Genomic DNA, 22851 nt, shown 5'->3' on the forward strand with positions numbered 1-22851 from the left:
CTATACATTCCACAAATGATTTTAAATTGTAAATGGAAATAATGGAATACAGATAAAAAGTTAAAATGTCAGATGAAAAATTATACATGTACATTTACAATGCTAATGAAAATACAATCTAGAATTATTGAAATTTATTTGAAAATTATATAATCAAAACAAAAACCGTATGAAACAAATTCAGACAATGATACATTACCTATGAGAATTATTTGAATTTAAAATGGAATATTATGAAACAGATAGGAAACGACACGCAATTAAAAGTCATACCATTAAAATGAAAAATTATACAATACAAATTGAGGACAAATTGAATATCGCTACTTTTGATATGTCATTGGTGTTGTAACATTCTAGGTTTGATTTTTCGTTATCACCAGTTTTTAAAAAATGGAACAATATCATTCAGAATTTATATTGGATAAAAATGAAAAATACTTCTTTTTTCAAAAATTACTTTGAAGAATGTTGAACGGCTAAAATGGTTCAAATATAATATTTCTTTGAAAATATAATTCGGATACTTTGTTTTTTCTCAATACATTTTGAAAGATTTAGAAAAATGACATGGAAATAATTCAAATTGTCAAAATTAATACAATAATTTAATACAATACTAAATTTATTTTATTTATTTCCGTTTTGACTGAAAAAATGAATAAAATCAAACCAAGGAACAATATACAACATAAATCTAAAATTACATAAATCACACCTATGATCAAGGAATAAAATGTTCAGTTGCAGGGAAAAATCTTAAATATGAAAAAATATAATACAACTGGTTTATAAAATTGGACAAGAGCTAAGCGCTAACTTTATTAAAGTGAAATAATTTTTTAAAAGTCGTCTCTCAATTTCATTGATCAAAAAAAAACTCTTCATGATCAAAACTGGTCATCCTTAGCATTGTAGCTTCCTGGATCTTGTGAAATGGCATTTGTTGTAAGGAAGTTTGATAAGACGACAGTGATCCCAAAGAGTCTCCGCAGACCTGTTGGCAGATTCCTAATACTTGCCATGAAATATCTCTGAGGGGAAAAGGGACATTAACCCCATCATCATACAGTAGCAGAGTCTGTAGATCTTGTAGAGATTGTTGTGATCTGACTGTGTTACCCAGTCTATGGTAATTCAGTATAAACAAAAAGTGTAACATCACTAGTGGTGGGATACGTAATACAGGTATTCCATTCTTCTTACTGATCATCTTTTCGGGCGCTAGTTTATAAACATAAGAGAAATCATTGTTTAACTCAACATTTTTCACCACAGCTATCCTTAGTTTTTCACTCAAAGGCATATCAGCTGTGTACTGTCTGTACATATTTTCGTTTACATTACGATGATACATAATGTATGGTTGTGAAATTCTCCCGTGTGCTTTTTTTAAATAACTGAATGAATGTTCATACCTACCATCATTGTTTAAGTACATAGCAAGATAGAGAATGTCTGACACACAACCAAACGTGCATGACACTTTCAGAAACATAGATACTATATCAACTTTGTAAAAAACCTTATTGCGAAATTCATGTGAATCAATAATTTCCTGAATTAGGAATGCAATGTTCCGTAACACACTTGATGTCATATATTGCAATGCAACTAACTGATGTGGGGTTAGGTTTCTCATGATTATTCTCTTTATTTGATCCATATAAACTTGGAATTCCTCAATACTATCAATTTGTATGTTTTGAACAAGTTCTCCAAAATAGCTAACATCTAAACCAGTGTTAGATATAATATTGTCTTCGTCTGTACAGACCCTCAGTGTTCTGTTTAATATAGCCTTACTGAGGTGAGGTCTCAGGGTTTGACTTAATAGTAGACACGGTATCCCCTTCTTGTACAAATCATACAACTGACTGAACAAAGAAGCTTGAACAAAGCCGGTAACTTTTACTCTAAACATGTTGTTTTGAGGAATAAAAAAGTTTGGACATTCTCCAATGTGTACCCAGTATATCAATAACTGAAAACATTTCCAGAAACAAGACAACAAATTATAAGGTGTCCATTTCAAGGCCTTATCATTCTGAATTACCCAAAATACACATGTTTTAATAAAATATGAACAAAGGGGGGAGGCATCATTTTGAGAATCAATTATTTCTTTAAGAAAAATTTTGAAGAGACCATAGCACAAAAACTGACAGTGATTCATTGAATACACAATTTTTTGTTCTGCTTTCGAGAATGAGATTCTCCATTCTAGTTCATTTTCAGGTGTGCTGCCAATAGGAACAACATGGAACCCTCCGCTTAATATATCAGATACAATTTTATCAGACGGCCAGCCTTGCTGTCGACATCTCTGTATCCATGGCAGGGCTTTTATTGGCCAGTGATGAGAATAGAAACAAAAAGCCATGTCTGCTTCTATATCTCGGAGACTGAATGTAGAACAAGGCCCATGATTGAAAGAATTGAAGGCATACCTAGACTCGACATATTGCAAATGGTTATCGCGAAATAATGTACTAGAAAGATAAATTTTGTCATAAATAAATACACATGATGATCTGATTTTGTTGTCATTTGAGGGACTCTTCAGATTTAGTCTGGTAAATCCAGGTGGAATATCATCACATTCAATCAACATCACAGTGTGTTGTGGCATACGGTAGAGACTGACTTGAGAGAGATCACAGATTACCTTGTGGTCTGGAGGCCAGAACATATAATCTGAATCTGAAGTTACCAGCCTGAATCCCTCACGTCTACTCCCACTCAACATTCTGTCAAATCCCCTCATGATGTTAGCTGTTTTATCCACTTCCTCGCCAGTATCGTCTACTTCTCTCCTCATCCTCACTTCTGTAGGACTCCCTATTTTGTGACATAGTTCCACATAGACCACCTCTGATAATCGAAGAATTGAATTCATTCCAAGATGTTATTGATTGAATTTAAAATCTGAAATAATAAATATTACGTTATTTCCCAAAAAGTAAAAAAAAATATTAAGATTAAAACTAGAGGTACTGTGATCATTTATGGTCTCACTAAATGATACCCTCACCTCCCATATGGTTATAAATAATGTAATGGCAAAGTCCATTTTGTGCTGTGGCCTAGAAACCCAAAATATGTGTCTGATAAAAAGAAAAATAGGAGGTGCAAAATGGCAATATGTAATAAAGATTCTGTGAAAGTTTCATTATATTTCACTATAAGAGGAGTTGGTGATAAGAGATGGGTACCCCAAAGCGTAACAGACAGACATGCAGACGGACGTACGGACGGACATATCGATTACAGTATACCCTACCACTTTTCAAGCGGGGGGTATAATTAATGAGCTTTATAAATATCCAGTAATATATAGTCCCTTCTTATTAGATTTAAGTCATTTTGAATTGATGATACATTTATCGTTTTTTCTCGGAAATTGTTGACTAATATAATCTTTTTTCAATCTTTTCAAGATTATTTTAAACTTTTTGAATTCCAGATAAAATTTTAAAGCTAGTATTCAGGAGAATGAGGAAAATATGTACCAAAATATTCTGTAACAAAACGGTATTAATGACTACTTATAGATACTCCAAAACCGGAAAAAGAATACCGAACGTATTTGAAATTCGTCTTTTAAAATTTGTGGAAGATATGTAAATCAACAAATGAACAAACGTTGCAAGATTTGGTAGGTACGTTAACCCAAAAATACTCTTAGAATGGTTTGAACAAAGTCAAAAAAATCTAGGAGTGTTCTGTTTCTGTTCTTAGTTGCCCTTAGCGATAGTCATCAAGCTATGAAATTTGCATTCTTTGCATGTATCTATTTGAAAGTTTAAATTAAGGAAAGGATACATGTAGTAAGATATTTTTTACACTAGCATCAAGTTCATAATGTTTTCTGGTTACAATCTTAATATAAATATGTAGATCTATGTTAGTATTTTAGAGGCAAATTACAAGTATGCGTGCAAATCATACTAATATAGTGCTATTTGAGTTAAGAATAAAGGAGTTAGGTGCAAAAGAGTGAGCTGTTCTTTGAATTTTAAAACAGGGCCCGACAAATATCTTGACCAACAATCCCAGGCATTTCTAAATTTAGTGTCAACGATGAGACGCCTGTTTCAATTTCGTATATGGTGATCATTCACGGTATTACAATTATGAGTGAGTCGCCTTCTAAGTGCCAGTGTATTTTTAACGTCCTACAAGTGATGTTTTATGACGCTTACACATTTTTTTCATGTTTGTAAGCAATTCATATGTAAATCATGCTACTGAATTATATACTGTATATCGTCAGTGAGTATACAAGAACACAAATTATTTATTTCTGAAATCGGTATTAAATGAACTAGTAGAGTGCTTACTTAAAGTTACAAAAATTTAAGACAAAAAAGTTTCAATTAGACCTTGTGTTGTACATGTATAAGATAAGAGTAATAATATTATAATTATCATTTTTTTAAATTTCGTCTAAGAACTTTATCGGAATAAAGCTTTTTTTAGATGTAAAGGATTTATCTCATTAAATGCACGTAATTCATTGCATTTCTTTATAAATAAATCAAGATTATGGCTTTTAATATGAATGGCAGACCCATGTGCTATTCATGAATGATTGTATATTGATTCAAAAATAAATCTTTCAATGCAACCTCCAACCTTCAACAAGGCTAATACAATGTAGGATATTGGCAAACAATTTATATCATGACAGTGTTTGACAATGCATAATATATGTCAAATAATTAAGATGACTGTTTAAATGACTTAATTAATTCGGGTTTAACATTGATCACAGAGCAGCTAATTCTCGTTTGCTATGGATTTTGAAGATTCCTGTATACTCTAATATTGTTTGGTTCCAACCAAATGATGTACAAATCTTAATTTCACAAAGGTTAAATGTTTCTTTTATTTAAGTTCCAAAACGTAAGATTGAGATTAAACAAAAATATCTTTAAGGAATACCTGTCCTAGATTAACTATAGAAAATGAAGTATGACGTCCGACACCCTACACTATAGCTCATCGCATTACTTTGCTCTGTATTTATATCCATGTATTTAGGTATCATGTGTATATGAGCTTCCGCGCTATATCTTTTCCAGTCCTGTTCTTGATGGTTTTTAAGATAAATAAACAGTGATAAATGCTTATTTTGAATAACTTTTCCCTCATAGTTTGTGGGATCCCAAATTAAGTATTTTTGCTCTTACAGAATTTTCGATAAAATGATAATCATGAAGCTATTTATTTAATTTCTTAACACCCTTTCAAGATAAATTATACGGCTGTGTTTTTTTTTTGCAGGATTGTACATCTTATGCGAAACTTTGCTCAATAAAATTAAAGATAAATCAATATATAAATTAAATTATCAACATTTCACTATATTAAGTAATATTAATAAAATAGTCAAACCTTATTCCTAAAAAATGGCATTATAAACGTCCATCCCTGTCTGTTCCATCAATTTGAAGCGCATTTTTTTTTACTCTAGCATGGGTAATAATTAAAATCTGACAGGGATCGAATAATTTAAAGAAATAATCCAAAAAATAATTGCAATTAATCTCTGTTTATATTACAGAAAGCACCACAGCTGTACTTTCGCTTTGAGATATCAATACACCATGCATGCAGTGTTAAATCCAAAACTAGACAAATCTCATTGTCCTTGGTAGAATATCAAAACATGTTTAATGTTTAACAATACTATGCTCATTATTATCAATGATCATCAACTATAACACTCACAACAAAGTTCTCTTTCTATCTCACAATTCATTCAAATTAAGCTAAATTGAAAGTCCTCAGATTCTTGTATGAATGTCAGAATTGAAGAACTGAAGGAAAAATAATTTGGAATATCATCCTTAACAAATATAAATCAAACTTTTATCACCATGGCTACATGTATATACCAATGCACAATTAGGGAAGTATTTACAACTATTCCTGTATTTGTTTTAATGAATAGGAGTAGATCTTAAAAGTATAAATATCTATATAAGACCAAAAAAGAACTAATGAAAATCATATTATGCAGTGAATTAATTTCCTCAAGAATAGACTTTCAAGAGGTATAAACATTAAAAAAGTACATTTGTTCGATATTTTATAAGTACACATTTTTTTGATACATGTAGTCGTAAATTGTGCATTTATAGATACATGTAAGTCTGGTCACTACTTGGCATTAAAAATATAAATTCGAATTTGAAAAGATGAAATTGACTTTGCAGTCAACGATGTGTTGAGGTACGTCCTACTCTCCCCATATGTGTATTTTACAGTTAAACCAAATTCCAGCATTTGAAAAAAAAAAAAAAAAACTAAAAAAAATTAACACCTACCACCAACTCCCCACTATCCCCCCCCCCCCCCCATGGGACTTTGTTTTGCGGTCTGAAAATTTTAATTTTTCTCTGCTATAGGTCTGTATTGAGATTCATTCATCTTTGATATTCATTGAGTTAGTCACTGTCAATTTTATTCTTTTGAAAAGAATACATCTTTTAGTTGATTTCTATATCTGAAATTTCTTGATACCCACCTAGAAGTATTATTTACGATTAATCGGAGGAAGCCCAAAAACCGAGGTCCCGTGTCAAGACAAGTGTTGACATTATAAAGATCCCTCATTGCTCAATGGCTATGAGTGCCGAGTATAGTTCAAGTTTGAAGCCCTTCTCCGGTATATGTAACCTCTCTTTATGACTGAAAAATTGACGAATGGATCGAAAAGCAACATACAATCAATCAATCAGTTATTCAGTTACTTATATAGGACTTCCTGTTTTATCAAACAGTCCGACATATATTACTTTTGATTGTCGAAGAATATGATTTATTCCGACGTATTAAAGTAGCAGAAATTTAAAAAAAAGAACATTTAACTTAAATGGTCATTTAATCAGGGTGTGATTAACATTAATACGTTATGAATGATCAAATGTTACTGGATCATTTAATGCATGCAGTATTTGTCAAACTCTTGCAAGTTTTAAGATCGTAATAAGCAATACTTTTATTGTTAAAATCGGAAATTAGTGGGAAAATCTGATTTTTTTAATACCGTATAAAAATAACTCTTATGACATTTCTTTAGTTCAATAGAAGTGCATGAAAAGTATAGGTCTAAAAAGTATGTAAATTCTTGTACCGATAATACAATAGCTATTCAACTCCTTGGCGTCTATAAAAAGTCATGATTGCATATTTATTACTTTTTATTTTCCAATCTTATTTTAAAATTCAATTTCTTTTATCATTTTCAATTCTGCATTCCTGAAGGTAAGAAAATATATATTGCTGACAGAAATTCATTTGCCTTAGTAAACAATTACCTGTTTTGAAGTTAAACCAATTTCCGTGAATGTCCCGACTTGGTTAGATTGACGTAACAATGTGCTGTGATATAACGTTTAATGAAATTTGGATAGACAAAGTTCAATAGAACAAAAGAAAAATAATTCTGTATACAATAATCAAAACATTTCATGAATTGAAATCAATCGACATGATCCAAAATACACAAAAAGAGACAAAGAATAAAGTACAAAAACGTAGAAACGAAGTTTGTAAGAATATAACTTATTTGCCGAATGTGAATATTCCTCACACGATAATCCAAAAAGAATTTTATATCTTTCTTGTCGTGTCACCATTCTCATGTCTATTTCATTATTAACATTTTGTAAGTCCATTTGACATTCTACTTTCCTTTTACTATCCTAACAGGGCTCTTTTCGACTGTGTCGGTTTGCAAGTAAATTGTCTTCAATTGTCTTCAATAAGATTAAAGAAAAAAATGCTTATTAATATTAAAAAATCTAATTTTTTAAGGATATCACGACCTGCTAATCACATGAATACAAAAAAAAGCACAAATACGCTGAGTAATATTCTGCAGAAAACAGCGATGATTGCGACTTGCGAAGTCTTACCTACTCCTATAAATTACCTTAATATTGTAATATTGTGTTGCGTATATCGGTTCAACTTTTTTCCTTTGGTAGTTCCTTTAGTTTTTAATAATTGTTATTATCAAAGGCAACATTATTATTTTGAAGGACTAATTTCAATCCTTGAGAACAAATTCCTGTTGAAAGCGACCATGAAGAAGGTAAGGGTGTTTTTCTATCCAGAATTCTATTGCTTCTTTTCCAATTTCCTTTGGAAAGTTAGTATAACTGAAAGTAAACAAAAATATTTAAAAGGAATATCCGTCCTTGATTAACTATATAGAAAATAATGACGTGTGTCGATCACTTGAACCCCTAGCTCATTGTATTACTTTGCACAGTATTTATATCCATGTATTTATGTATCATGTATATATGAACTTCTGCACTCATTCCTCGCTTTTTGAACCCTTTCGTCAATTTATGAATTAATGATGTGAAAGATAAATAAATGTTTATTTTGAATTAATTATTTACTCTAAGTTTGTGAGGTCTCAAGTCAAGTATTTGTATTTTTCCCAAAGAATGTTCAATACAAATAATTTTGCTATCTTATTTAATTTATTAACATCGTTTCAGGCCAGATGTTAATTCATTTGAAAAAGGCGTTAATGGTAATCTAAAACCAAGCTCTATGACAAACGTGATGACGGAGTTTACATATCTCAGTTGGTTAGATATTCAAGAGTATGCTGTACGTATGAACAATTTCTAAAACGAAGTAAATTATTGACAAACAAGTTGATGAAATAAGAATATCAGTAGTCTCGTTTAAAGTCATCATTTCGTAAGTTCTATGGTCGATACAATGGCCTTGTCAGCAGATAGAATTTATCATTGAGTCAAATGCTGACGGATGTTTTTCATACAAATTGTTAGTATTAGGTTTTTATCAGTTATTTCCAGATCATGACAAGGAGCACACAGCGAGTGAGACCGGTCGGCAGGAGATACTCACTCCTCCATGGCTCCTGATCCCACCTCTGATGTTTTGGAAATCCTTTGCTCTGCTCCTATTTTGTATTGTTATATGGACTTTTGATCTATATTGCGAAAAAAAAACAGCAAACTTAAAAAAAAAACAAAAAAAAAAAAAAAAAATAAAAAAAAAAAATAAAAACGTAACGTATCACTACAATGATATAATCGTTTAAAAGAAAGTTGGATCTAAATACCTTCCGTTGGTTTAGAAAACAGAAAAACAGAGCCCATAAAAATGTTGCACTATATTTTTTATTCCTTATTTTTTGGAACATACAGCACAAACTATTTCTCTTCCCTCAACATACGGTGGACATTTCAACGAACCACACCGACCTTCTATGAAATAAAATAGGTAGCCATTTTGATTAGATTGGCCATCAGGCAGTGTGCCTGGATCCTTGTCTACACACGTGTATGTTGAAACAGCTGCATGAAAATAATATCCAGCCATTAAGTAGCCTTGGTACTCGAGTGTCCAGCCTTTGTCGCAAGTTTTTCTCGCTGAAACAATATATTGTATATTTTATTTAATACTCAGTATATAAAGATTTGCTTAAACATGCTTATCTTTTGAAACTAAATCACACCATTTGTGAAAGACAATTACGGAACTCCAAACATTGTACCACTTTTAAACAAAATAAATATACAAACTACTATTATTCCAATAACAGCATGTCACTTTGTTAATGGAGCGTGTTAAAGATTAACATTGACCTGTTACTATATGTGCATTAATTAACCTTGTACCTGTGGAGAGGGCTTATATAGGCTATGCCTGCTGTCCAATCCTTTTATGTATTTGTTACATAATAAAATATGTTCAAATCGAAAATAAAGATTAACATGTTGATCACAATATTCCTCTATCGATTTGATGTTTGATTTCAATGAAAAGAATACACTTTTACATGTGAACATAGCAGCAATCAATGGCTTTTACTCACCACGTGTTTTTGCCTATAACAAATGCCGTGCTTGTTAACAATTTTTCAATGCAAGTAGTCAGTATTGTACGTGTTTTGCTTGATTGTCTATTTCATATGCAAAGTAGTATTCATTTCATTGCAATCAAACATCAAATGGATGCGAAATGTGGTGAACAAAATGTGAACATTTTGCACGCTTGATCTAACAAAGTGACACGCTTTATTGGAATGATAGTATAGCTAATACAATTGACTAAACAAGAGCTGTATAGTATAATTCATTAACTAAACTATTTTTTTATTGAACACATTAAATTTCAACTCAATACCTGAAGCTTTAAAAATGTAGGAAATTTTATCACGTAGTACGGACTGAAGGACAGACAGCTAAACATGCGGAAGGACGGACAGACAGACAGACAGATGCAGAGAATATCTATAGTCTCCTCAGGTTTCACTTGAGGGACTAACTAAGATGGATGCCATTAGGTATCTTAACAAACATGTTATCAAAGTCAAAAATCACGTAAAAAGGAGCAATATCTCAAACTATATTCTAGAAAATTCTGGAAATGTCAAAATACAGAACGCACTTTTCATAAGTACCGATACTAAACTGGTTGTAAAATCCCGCCTCTGATTACCGGCATAAAATAGCAGTACTATTATACAGTTAATGTTCTAAAATTATATTTTTTTCTTTTCAAGAACTAAATTTAACATAGATTTAGAATATGAAATGAATTAAGACAGTGAACAGCATTCAAACACTTAAAAGTAAATAAACAATACAAATCAGAAGTTGAGTGAGTAAATAATGGCCTAACAATTACTGTGGCATGAAAAACCATCAGTCAGCATTTGGCTTCAAGATAGATTGTATGTGTTTCCTGACAAGGCATCGTGTCGATCACACGTAACGTGTCATACTTGCTAGCAATAATTCAATATGAAAACTAAACACACAATTAAAAAAAAAAGGTCATTGACTAGAAAATTGATTTTATCTGGTTTATTCATAATGAATACGATTTCTTAATCATCTATAGAAATTTACAGTTTAACGGGTTCTAGATATTGGTAAAAGTACCATATCTGACATTTTCTGACTTGTAAATTAAACCGTCATTTTCTGTCAAGACTGTAGCTCTACTGGTTTGTATTTTATGAGAGTAGTTGAATTTTACTTTGACTTTGCAAAGCAATTCATTTGTAAATAATCGATTTATTTAGAATAGTGTACTTGTAAGTCATGCACATTATTCGAACTCAGGCCAAAGTTGTAGGAGGAGTAGCATTTTGAAAGTATTTAAAGAGAACATCTATTTAGGTAACAACGGCACTACCCTTCATCAAAACCAAAATTGTATGTAGAATTATGTCCTTCATTGTTGTCTACTTGTGTTTTAAATTATAAAGAAATCAGACCAAAACTATCGGAAGAGTATCGTTTTGATAGAATTTTTTTATAAATGTGTTTTTAATAACCATGGCAACACCCTACATCGAAATCAAAAACTAACAAACAGATTTATGTACAAGTTTCTTTGTGTAGTATAACAGGTTGTGTAGTTGTGTAGTGTGTATGTGTAGTGTACCAAGTTATATTCAAATCAGACAAAAATAGTAGCATTTTGAAAAAAAACATGTTTTCAAACAGACAGACAGACGTCTAGACAGATAGCTAGACAGACGGACAACGGAGACCTTACTCCTCGTATCTTAAAAGTGGAAATCATTTACCATAATATTTATATTTAAAATAAAAGAGTATGTTTACTTGTATTTATGATATTTTCTCACCCGGAAACATTTAAAGAATTTATCTATTCTGAACGAGGCACACAGCACACGGTACATCTTAATTAAGCAGGGAAGTTACATGACTTGCAAAGGTTTCTGTTTCAAACTCTGCTCCATATAGGTAAGCCTTAAATCCATCATTTCCATCCTTAAACAATCCCCATTCTGGATTCTTTGGTAAACAAAGGGGTTCTACAGCTGCTCCTGGATTATTATTCGATCATCCGACGAATCCTATTAAATGTTCTCAAATATTATAAAACTTCTTTTATTTTCTCTTATTATTTCCTTAAGATTTCCTTAAGATTAATTGGGAGAATTTTTCAACAAATAAAATTTTACACAGCAGGTGTTTTCGTATTAAATGAACTCTTTTTAACTGAATAGAGTATTTTTGCGCTTGACGGACACAATTTCTTTCCCCATCGTGTATATATAATGTCTCAATTTTCAATACCTACAAAAAAAGGTGCGTTTGTGAAACACTGATGCTCTCATATGGCAGATAATGATAAGGAATGAAATATTTCAGAGGGATGTCGAAAGTCAAGTTCAAAAAGACAATTTTATTGGTATCCAAAAATGGTCTAGTCACAAGAAATACACATGTGAAATGCTGTCAATGTTCAAAAGTTATGGCCAAGGTTAATTTTTGTTACATGTGTAGCAAACTTCAAGGCCATGTGGTAAAATATCTTTATATCCATTGAGAGTGTCGTTACAATGAATTCATACACATGTGAAGTATGAAAGCCCTGGCACAATTATTCAAATATAATGCTGACCACTTTCATTGAAAGATTTTTTATAAGGATAGCATTTGTAATAGGCAACAATACGTGTCCAGTCAAAGTCATTGTTTGCTGTTCTATTCATATGCAAAGAAGTAGTCTTTTAATTAAAATCAACATCCTATCAATAAGAAATGTGATCAATATGTAAATATTTAACAGTACGCTCCAACAAAGTTACAAAGTGACGCGCTGTTATTAGACTGATAGTAATGCCCTAGCAAGAATAGGTTAAAAAATTTGACCAAGTTTAAATTAACCACATAGAATGATATAAATTAGACATCTAGTTTTGGTTGAGCCACACATCCTTCCTGTACGCTAGCGTTCACTGTCTCCTTGAACTTTTTCATCGATTCCTCAATGACATCGATGAAGCTTTTGAATTCCCGCCTTAAAGATTCTACCTGATACGAAAGTTGCCCTGTCAGGTAACCCTGTAAAACGTCTTTAAAACTTCCGGTCTGCGTCTGATCTCCATGCGTCGTGTGGAGAATAAAAACCAAGGCAAGATATACATGTAGCACCATCATCTTATTAAAGGTGGTTATACGAAATAAAAATAATATGCAAATCAACATAATATTGTATGTCCATTACATGCAAGATTTCCTCTATTAGAAAATGTCTTAGAATTTGATACAAAAATATTTTGAAATCTTATTTTTCGAAGCATACCTTAGCCAGAACTAGCTAGTTCCTTTCTCAACGAAAGAATATTTTTTGTTAATGCACATGAATATATAATATAAAATAAATTATATTGTGTATCAAATGGTGTGACTTTGATGAACATCTATTTTTAACCTGACAGTAATACACGAAAAAGAAAGAATTAAAATGAAACCCAGTACGTTTAAAATGTATATTATGAGACCGGCAAAGTAAATTGCACTTAAAAGTTAAAACTATACTGTAGCAACTCTTGCTATAATTCCATAAATTCTCGTTAAGACATAATGGATAATTAATGCATTAAAAGCAAGACATAAGTATCTGTTTAGTTTAATAAAAGGAATCAAACAGTGATTGATATAAAAAATCTTTAATCAGTTAAATTAATAAATAAATAAATTAATTATTAAATATATGTGAAAAGGGCATCAACTCGGACTCTTGGAAATTTTAGTTGGGATCGGGTCCGCGGAGGAATAAGCATCCCCTGTTGACCAAACACACCAGCATTGAGTCCTGTGCCTCATTGTATTATTCTGTACGTAGTCAAATTAAAAATAAAACGGAGGGCCAATCTATTATTTTATTTGAGACAAGTCGGCCAAAATACGACCAAGTGATAGGCTATGTTTGCTTATTACATGTAAGTCATTATAACAAACATGAAATTAACGTTATGCTCACTTTAAACGAGGTTTTACATCCAATTATTTGTCATAATCCTACACTTTACATTGGGTTTAAGAATAGGTTGTACTCGGGGTATGGTCCCGAGTATCGAATACTTGAATAAATAAGTTTGTAGACATAAACACTGTATGCAGGTCGCAGCAGGATATCAAGTACTATATTTTGATATGGGATCTCTGTATATACGGTTAATAATAAGTCTTTATTGGATTACAGTGGTATAATAGACGCCATACATATAAAGTTATAAATTATGATAAAAGTTGTCAGCACATGCACTTCTAACTACAAGCCCTAAGTATAATTCACTAGAACTGTTTACTACTACAATCTCCTAGTAGCCTTTCTAGCAAAGGGAAGGCTGCTTTGTGCAGTTCATAAAGGGGTTAGATTCTGTTTGTGTGTCTCTAATTTCACTTTGTTATACCGATAGAAATGAATTAAAATTTCTATATATTTATTATCTATAGCTAGCACTTCAAGTGTTATCTAGCCTGCCTCTTTTAACGGACACAATGAGTCATAATCATGTATTTCTTTAAAGATATCTGTAGCAGACATAAGATATGACAATTAAACTGCAAGAAAAGACTGCACAATATAAGTGCCGGAAAACCATCATTTGTATCTACCGTTTTGTTGTTTCGTCTATGTCAAGGTCACACCACTTATATTTAACTCAATCTTGTGGACATCATTCAACTCGAGCATGTAAATGTGAGAAACGTGTTCTAACAACTTTTAAAACAGATTACATCAAAATTTTTGGTTGATTTATGTCGTTTATGGAAATCATTTTGATAGTCTCGGATATGTTTAAATGTTACTTATATCTTTTCTATGTTTTACGCAAATAAATTGAACAAAAATATTTTCATAATTGAAAATATAATGTTTTATTTATAAATCACTTTGAAATTATTAGGATTATAAGCATTCTTTGCTTGAGCTTGAAACAAAATACACCTCAGACAGCATACTACATCTGTTTCAAATTGGGATAAATTACACGAAAAAGATGATGCATGTTACCTAACAAGAAAGCTGTATGATAAATGTAAAGACTTCAACGTTTCAGTGGTCAACTTCTCTTACTAATATGGAGATCTAAATGTGCATAATAATTTTCTTATGAGATTTTTTTCTCAGTCGATTTGACATGCAAAAACATGTTCTTGTGTTACAAAATTATGAAAAAAATCACGCTTTTGACATACAAGTTGATGAAACGAGGATATTAATTGTCTCATCTAAAATAATAATGTCGCATGTTTAATGGACGATATTATTGGCTAAGTAAGCACATGCAGTGTATAATTTTGTAAACTGCCAACTGACATTTTTCAGGCTTGTTTTCGGGCTATTATTTTCTTTTTCCCCCTTATTTTCCAGTTATAATAATGAGCCTACTGGTTTGACCGGTCGGCGGGTGATTCCCACGTGCACTTTTCAATGGCATCTAATCCCACCTCTGAAGTTCTTAAAGTTCTAGCTGTGTTTGCTCCACTCCCGATTTGCATTGTTTAAATACCCTTTGAGAATGCGTGTTGTTCGTTATCTTGATATTTCATTCAAATTGACAAGCAATATCACTAAAAAAAGACTTACATATACTTTATAACACTAGTTTTATTTTTCACTTTTTAGAACAGACGGCACACACAAGTTCTCTTCCCTCAACATATGGAGGACATTTCAATGAACCACATCGACCTTCGACAAAATAGAATAGGTAGCCATTTTTATTAGAATGACCGCCAGACAGGGTGTCTGGATCCTTGTCAACACACTTGTATGTTGTTCCAGCAGCATGGTTATATTGACTAGCCATTAGGTAACCCTGGTACTCGAGTGTCCAACCTTCATAGCAGGTTTTTCTCGCTTAAATTAAATAAAATTATTATTAAAAATAATCATATAAGTAGAATATCAAATTTAAAAACAAAAAAGTAAAAAATACATTCAATTGAGCAATAAATAAATTATATAAGAAGATGAGTAGAGAAAATCTCGTTGCAAAGCAACTCGTAGGTATCCCGTCTGATTATCAGAAGTACTGCTTGTAACTTGGGTGAAGAAAATAATGTATTCGTTAAAAGAAGGCCTTCAGACCAAAAAAGACTTCAATCCATATTTAGTATTTTAATTTGTATAATTGAGTTCTATGATAATTTTCGTGAAATGAATCAGGTTAAGATAACTTCATGTTTGAACGGAAGTGACTTAAATCGACGGTCTTGTGGGTTGAAAGTCTTGGGTTAAAAAACCATTTGGTTTATGTAAATATATGCCTAAAGAGTTCATTTATGGTTACTTCCAGTTTTAACAAAAGTAACGATACTCGACAGGAAAATACGTTCGGAAGTCAACTATGACATGTATCATTCAAATCATTGCCAAATTGAGACGTTGAAATTTCCAAATTTTGTAAATGGTGCAGGTTCTGACTTTTTCCTGGCAAGTAAACTAGCAAAACCGTAAAAAAAAAAGCCTGGGAAATGTCAGATATTTCGGACAACCAGACATAGTGACCCTTAAAAATCACAATTATCGCAGAAATATCCGAGCAGGAAGTGAAGTCATCAATGTAAAACAGTCTTATTCATTTTATGTTAAATCAGTAGGTAGATCTGATCTGAAATCTCAATAAAAATCCGTCAATGCATTTCCAAGAATTTGCTTGCACAAAATCGGTAAGAAAAAAAATTAAGAAAACTAATTAAAAGAAACGCTTTTTGCAAAACAACGTGTGGGTTTTTCATCCGATTTTCCGTGTCACTGACTATAAGAAAAGTAAAAGAAGATTAGCCATTTGTTTAAATATTCATGAAACAAAAAATGGCGATTAATTATTGAAATCTCTCTGATATACATGTAAGTGATATTAAGCAATTGATGACAAAAAAATCTGAATCCGGTCCGGTTTAACCAGAAGTTAATGTAATCGACAAACAATAGATCTGAAGGTCATGAATGATGTAAACCATTCAAATTTTTGTTCAAAATCACCAAAAGAAGTCAAACCGGAAACTGTCGAAAGTGAGGATACTCGATAGAAAATAAAAATGGATGTTCTCGCCGGCGTGGTGTACTGGTAAGAGAGTCTGCTATAGAGTCGCAAAGTGAGGAGTTGATCCTTATTTCGAAGGTTCGAATGCCACTATAGGACGTGGAGACAGGTCATTCGGATGAGACAGTATAAAACTGGGTCCTGTCTTGCAAAAGTGGCTTGCACGAAAAAGATCCCTCACTGCTCAATGGCTGTAAGTGCCGAGCATAGGACATGCTTTGCAGATGGCAAATTTTTATCTATGATCGGCACTTAAGGTCAATATGCGGTGAGGGATCTTTTTGTGCCAGCATCTACTGCGAAACGGGACCTCGATTTATACGGTTTGTCCGAAGAACCGGTATCCGCGTCACTCTGGAATAAAAACCAGAAAGTAAAGATCATCTCCCTTCACCACAACTTTAGAGTAATTGCTCTGATCACTGTTCCAAGCGGTAAATCGAGTTAAATGTACATTTGCGTAACATTTACAACATATTTCCTCACCTGGAAATATTTTCACAACAGATCTATTTTTAACAAGACACACAGCACAGGGGACGTCATGCTCAACAAGTGAAGAAAAATATCCTTTGAACTCATATGTTTCATACTCTGCTCCATACACATAAGCTCTATCAGCAACATTTCCATCCACGTACATCCCCCACTCTGGATCCCTTGGTAAACAAAGCGGATCTACCGATGCCCCTTTATGATCATAATATGATCCTCCTACGAATCCTGTAAAGAGTTTTTACATAAATAATTTCTATTTGTTTTCTTTAAAGATTTATTTTGCTGAATATGCGGAGGTGTCATTGTTTTTACTGAGCTCCTCTGTTTTTTTTGTACATAAAATTATGCATAAATCGTTTTTTTTATTATCTATTTGCATATTGAATAGTATTGAAAGTGTTCTGAAATTATTTTGTTAAAAAATCCAGATCAGAAGTTTAGAAAGAAAGATTTTTCTTTTATTTTCGAAGAAAAATCCGGAGAGGTCTGGTTGCCCGCCATATTTTCATTCCTCAGTATCACGAAAATATGCTCCTAATTCATATTTGTCTACTTCGTTCATTGATTCAAGTAATGATTAAAAAAGAACAAATATTCCAATTAAAAAGGTAGGTTCACTTAATGTCCATGTCCATATCCCTTTTCATTTACTAACACTATGTGTCCCGTTTCAAACATTGAAGTTTCCAAACATATTCTTTCACCTGAATAAACTAAGACTGCGTTAGAGGGACATGTCTTCTTTCCCCATCTTGTGTACTCGACCATTCTGTTTCTTACACCTATTTCAGAAACAAATTATATATTTATATTAATTTATTTGAAAGAATAATTTTAAACTGTAATGATCGGCATAAGGTAAAAAATTCAGCATTGTGAAATGTCCTGAAAAAAAGTTATAGACTTTTAAATTTTTTGAATTACAAAAAGCCACTTTAAATGAGTCCACAAATGCAATATATATAATTAATATATATGAATAATTTTAACAGAGTATATAGTGTAAAAGATAGCCATATTGGCATGTATTTTAAACAATACATTCGTCAAATATTTAATTAAAGAACAAGTCCTTAACGGGGATAGTTGTTATTTGAAATAGGATGACAACAAGATGTTGCCTTGAAAGATATTTATATTTGAAAAAAAAAGTAAAAAAAAAGTTTGGATTTGTTTTAAATGGATTAAAGACATGAAATCAAATAGGTCACACCTATGAAAAGAAAAACAAATCTGCAAACAAAGTTACTATCAAAATTTTTACAGAGTTCTTAATCAAAGGGGCAAGGAAATAAAATTTAGTATTCTTGCATGTACCCAATCAATACATTTTACACACGGTATTTGTTTATTAAAGGATTAGTTACCATCTTTACAGGGACGTAACATCGTTTTTGAAAGAAAAGTGGGGAGGGTTCACAATTCTAAAGAATAAGCACAAAACGTATTCATAATAGCATCAAATTATACCACCATCCTGTATGCTAGCGTTCACTGCCTCCTTGAACTTTTTCATCGATTCCTCAATGACGTCGGTAAAACTTTTGAATTCCCGCCTTAAAGATTCCACCTGATAGGCTCCTAGTGCAGACGACAGTTGTCCTGTTAGATAACCCTGTAACATGTCTTTACAACTTCCGGTCTGTGTCTCCCCTTTTGCCGATGAAAGAGAAACAACCAGGGCTAAATAAAACGCCGACATCTAAAAGAAAATCAGTAAGCTTAATTTTAATGTGATATATATACATTTGAATTTCATATATTTATCAATGATATTATCCAAGAATTATTAAGAAACCATTATTTAACGACACTATATTTTTCCTTTCAGAATGAAAGAATATACACTTTCAAACAGTTCTATAAAACAACAGTAGCACAAAATTATCTAGCTGCCTAGACTATATAGGTAAGAAAGAACAGTAATAAAGTGTCAATAAATTCAGCTGAATACCAGTGCTTGATTCCGATCGCGAGAACAATTGCATGTACGACATTTTAGCTGACTCTTTTTCTGCATAACTTTTTCTTTGTTTTTGAAGTCTTTCATTCAAAGCTAGTATATGATTGAACCTAATAGTATGAGAAATCCAAAGCAAAGTCTGTTTTACAACTTAATTTTTATATGTTTTATTATTTTCACAATCCTACCTGTCAATTGCTAACAATACACAATTTTTGAACAACTCACATGTTGTACGAGTATGTTTATATATCTACATCTACATATTGTTACAGCCAAAGGTATGATTATTTTTTTTTTAAATATGGTAAACATCTGGAATCAACCCACACATTGTGTTCTAATTAGTTAAACACGAAGAAGATAGATTTAAATGTAATTTAACACCGGTAGGATTTGTTTTTTGACTGAATATTTAAAAGAGAGCACATTTATGGATCTGTATTTCCGCTATTTTGTTTCTTTTTGTTTAACATCAATTACAAATCTTTATAACTGCACTCACCCAAAAAAAAAAAAAAAACAAAAAGAAACAACACAGCTCCATTAAATTCTAAAGCATATCAAAGATATGACAAAAAATATCTTTTGTGTGTGTAATATATATTTAATACGTATTCTTATTATTTTCATTAATTGGCTTAACCAATAGCTTGTCAAAAAAATAAAAAAAAATCCTTGTTTTCTGCACGTGTAAATAAATATTCATAATATTAAATATATTCATTTATTTACAATAGAAAGGTATTGATAAAACATTTTGTGGTGACTTGTGACGATTCATCGTCTTAAGCTTTGGAATGAAGATATTAGTACTCCAGTTAGCCCTCTTTATCATACTCAAACATTCCTAGATACTTTGTCTCACCTACAAATATGTAATGTCGAACATTTGGCTTTAAAAGATCATAGTTTTCCTGTTTTATTATTTTGATATAAAGGATGACATTTTTTGCTTTGTCGTCTAGCTTAAAAAAATGAGTTTTTACATGCACTTCTTTGTTTTTCCATTGACAAATTCTTTGTTGTCGTAAAAAAATATGAAAACGAATTATATCAGAAAAGGTTTTGTTAAGTGGCATATTTCTGCCCAATACATGAAAGATTAATTATGTACACATGCAACAACATATATATGTCAAGATACAAGTTTATTATGTTGACATGCAATTACCAATCTTGTAATAAAATATAATTTAAAATTGGGCAAACGTACTAACTTACTCTCTTATCTGACATCGTTGATGCAAGATGCAAGGTAATTATGTCAACATGCAACTTATTTATGTCAAAATGTAAGATAATTATGTTAACAAGATATGCATGTTGATCTGAAACTTATAGACTTGAATGTTGACATAATTAAATATTTTGTGTGTAAAAATATAACTTGCATGTTGACATAAATCAGTCACATGCTATTTATATTATATATATATTATATTCCAGAATTTGAAAAAAAAACTATAAAAAATTAACACCCACCACCAACTCCACACTACCCACCCCCACCCCTACACATGGGACTTTATTTTGAGGTCTGAACATTTCTTTTCTCTGCTATACAGGCCTGTATTGAGATTCATTGATCTTTGATATTCATTGAGTTAGTCACTGTCAATTTTATTCTTTTGAAAAGAATACATCTTTTAGCTGATGTCTACATCTGAAATTTCTTGATACCCACCTAGAAGTGTTATTTACGATTAATCGGATGAAACCGTAAGAACTGAGGTTCCGTGTCAAGGCAAGTGTTGGCAATATAAAGATTCCCCATTGCTCAATGGCTATGAGTGCCGAGAATAGTTCAAGATTGAAGCCCTTCTCCTGTATATGTAACCTCTCTTTACAACATGTACGAGAGTTGTCCAAACAGATCGTGGACATTGACGTTTTTGTGAAAATAAATGGTTCTATACAAATTTGTTGTATATCAAAATATTTCTAATGAAAAAACAAGTCAGAATGATTTAGTTTTTATTGATGGAACGTAATATTTTTGTAAAAATCGGGGTCTTTAGAGGTCGCGAATAGTGTGCACGGACCAATGTTAAAATGATGTAATCTCTGATATAAAGAGTTCGGATTAAAATGATTATTTTCGTTGTAAAACAAGTCAAAAATAAATAAAAATTTTATGTAACACAAATAAAGAGGTTATTATCCTTTTATGATATCTTAAATATCGCTTACTATATAGCCAACGAAAATACACAAAGAAAACCTTAGCAAGTACGTGTCAAAACTTAACAGAAAAAGTGACGTCGTCTGTCGGCAAGGGGCAGCGTCCGGTCAAAAAATTTAGTTTTATAACGGTTGAAACGATGTAAAAGGCAAAATATTTGTTAAAACATCTCAAAATTATTGAAATATATTGAATGTATCGATTTGGGATTCGTATATACGATTTTTCAACAGTGTGTACAAATTCGAAGACACTACAAGAATTTAAAAACACATGTAATTAACTGTAAATGGAGATTTCTATTCATGACGTTGTTATAAATCTAGCGCAGCGTCGGACTGGGCTATTCAGTTTGGGTATACAAACTGTTAATTTAGATTACGCTCGTAAATTTGTGTGCATTGTTTTGAATTTTAAAAATCTAAATAAATTATACCTAACTTAAAGATTATTGCTAGCACTTCGAAGTGCGTTGCACCTTAAAAAAGAAATATAGTGTGTGTCCATGAGCATGTGTGTTAAGTCAAAATCCAAATGTTTGACGCTATAATGAAATTAGCGTAACGTCAGACTGGTCCGTGCGCACAATCTGCGATCTTCAAAGACACCGATTTTTACAAAAATATTACGTTTCATTAATAAAAATTAAGTCATTCTGACTTCTTTTTTCATGAGAAATATTTTAATATACAATAGATGCATATAGAACCATTTATTTTAACAAAAACGTCATTGTCCACGAACTTTTTGAACAACCCTCGTATGACTGAAAAATTGATGAAAGCAACATTCAATCAATCAATCAGTCATTCAGTTACTTACATAGGACTTCCTGTTTTATCCAACAGTCCTACATATTTTACCTTTGATTGTGAAGGAATGTGAATTATTCCGACGTATCAAAGTACATGTAGCAAACATTTTAAAAAAAGAACAAATAACTTAAATGGTCATTTAATCATGATGTGATTAACATTAATACGTTATAGATAATCAAATATTATTGGATCATTTAATGCATGCAGTATTTGTCAAGCTCTTGCAAGCATTAAGATCGCAATAAGCAATATTTTTATTGTTAAAATCGTTTTAGGAAAAAATCTGATTTTTTGATACGGTATAAAAATAACGCCTATGACATTTGTTAAGTTCAAGAGAAATGCATGAAGAGCCCTAATGTAGATTTTCCAAAGGGTTTGGAAAAGTTTTGGAATTCCATGGAATTCCAATCATTTCTATACCAAACTCGAAAAGTGTGTCTGGAAGTTTTTGGAATATTTTGGAATTTGAAAAAAAAATTGGACTTAGACATTTTTT

At 31.6% G+C, this 22851-nt stretch overlaps 2 protein-coding genes and 1 pseudogene across 2 annotated transcripts; all 3 read right to left on the reverse strand.

Moving 5' to 3' along the window:
• Positions 1-638: 638 nt before the first annotated feature.
• LOC134237486 (uncharacterized) lies at positions 639-5437 on the reverse strand. The gene is made up of 2 exons (XM_062719570.1): positions 5401-5437; positions 639-2928 (listed from the first exon to the last, which is right to left on the reverse strand). Exon 2 carries the CDS (start codon positions 2897-2899, stop codon positions 863-865), a length of 2037 nt encoding a protein of 678 aa, XP_062575554.1. The 5' UTR covers positions 2900-2928; positions 5401-5437; the 3' UTR covers positions 639-862.
• Positions 5438-9186: 3749 nt separating this feature from the next.
• Positions 9187-12986, reverse strand: LOC134237459 (uncharacterized; annotated as a pseudogene).
• A 2464-nt stretch (positions 12987-15450) lies between these two features.
• On the reverse strand, positions 15451-20434 carry LOC134237474 (uncharacterized). The gene is made up of 5 exons (XM_062719563.1): positions 20339-20434; positions 18857-19088; positions 18091-18168; positions 17375-17611; positions 15451-15699 (listed from the first exon to the last, which is right to left on the reverse strand). Exons 1-5 carry the CDS (start codon positions 20429-20431, stop codon positions 15455-15457), a joined length of 885 nt encoding a protein of 294 aa, XP_062575547.1. The 5' UTR covers positions 20432-20434; the 3' UTR covers positions 15451-15454.
• Positions 20435-22851: the final 2417 nt, after the last annotated feature.

Source organism: Saccostrea cucullata, unplaced genomic scaffold (genome assembly GCF_032062105.1).
Source record: "Saccostrea cucullata isolate Sc308-1 unplaced genomic scaffold, CSIRO_AGI_Scuc_v1 ctg999, whole genome shotgun sequence".
Taxonomy (NCBI): Eukaryota; Metazoa; Mollusca; class Bivalvia; order Ostreida; family Ostreidae; genus Saccostrea; species Saccostrea cuccullata.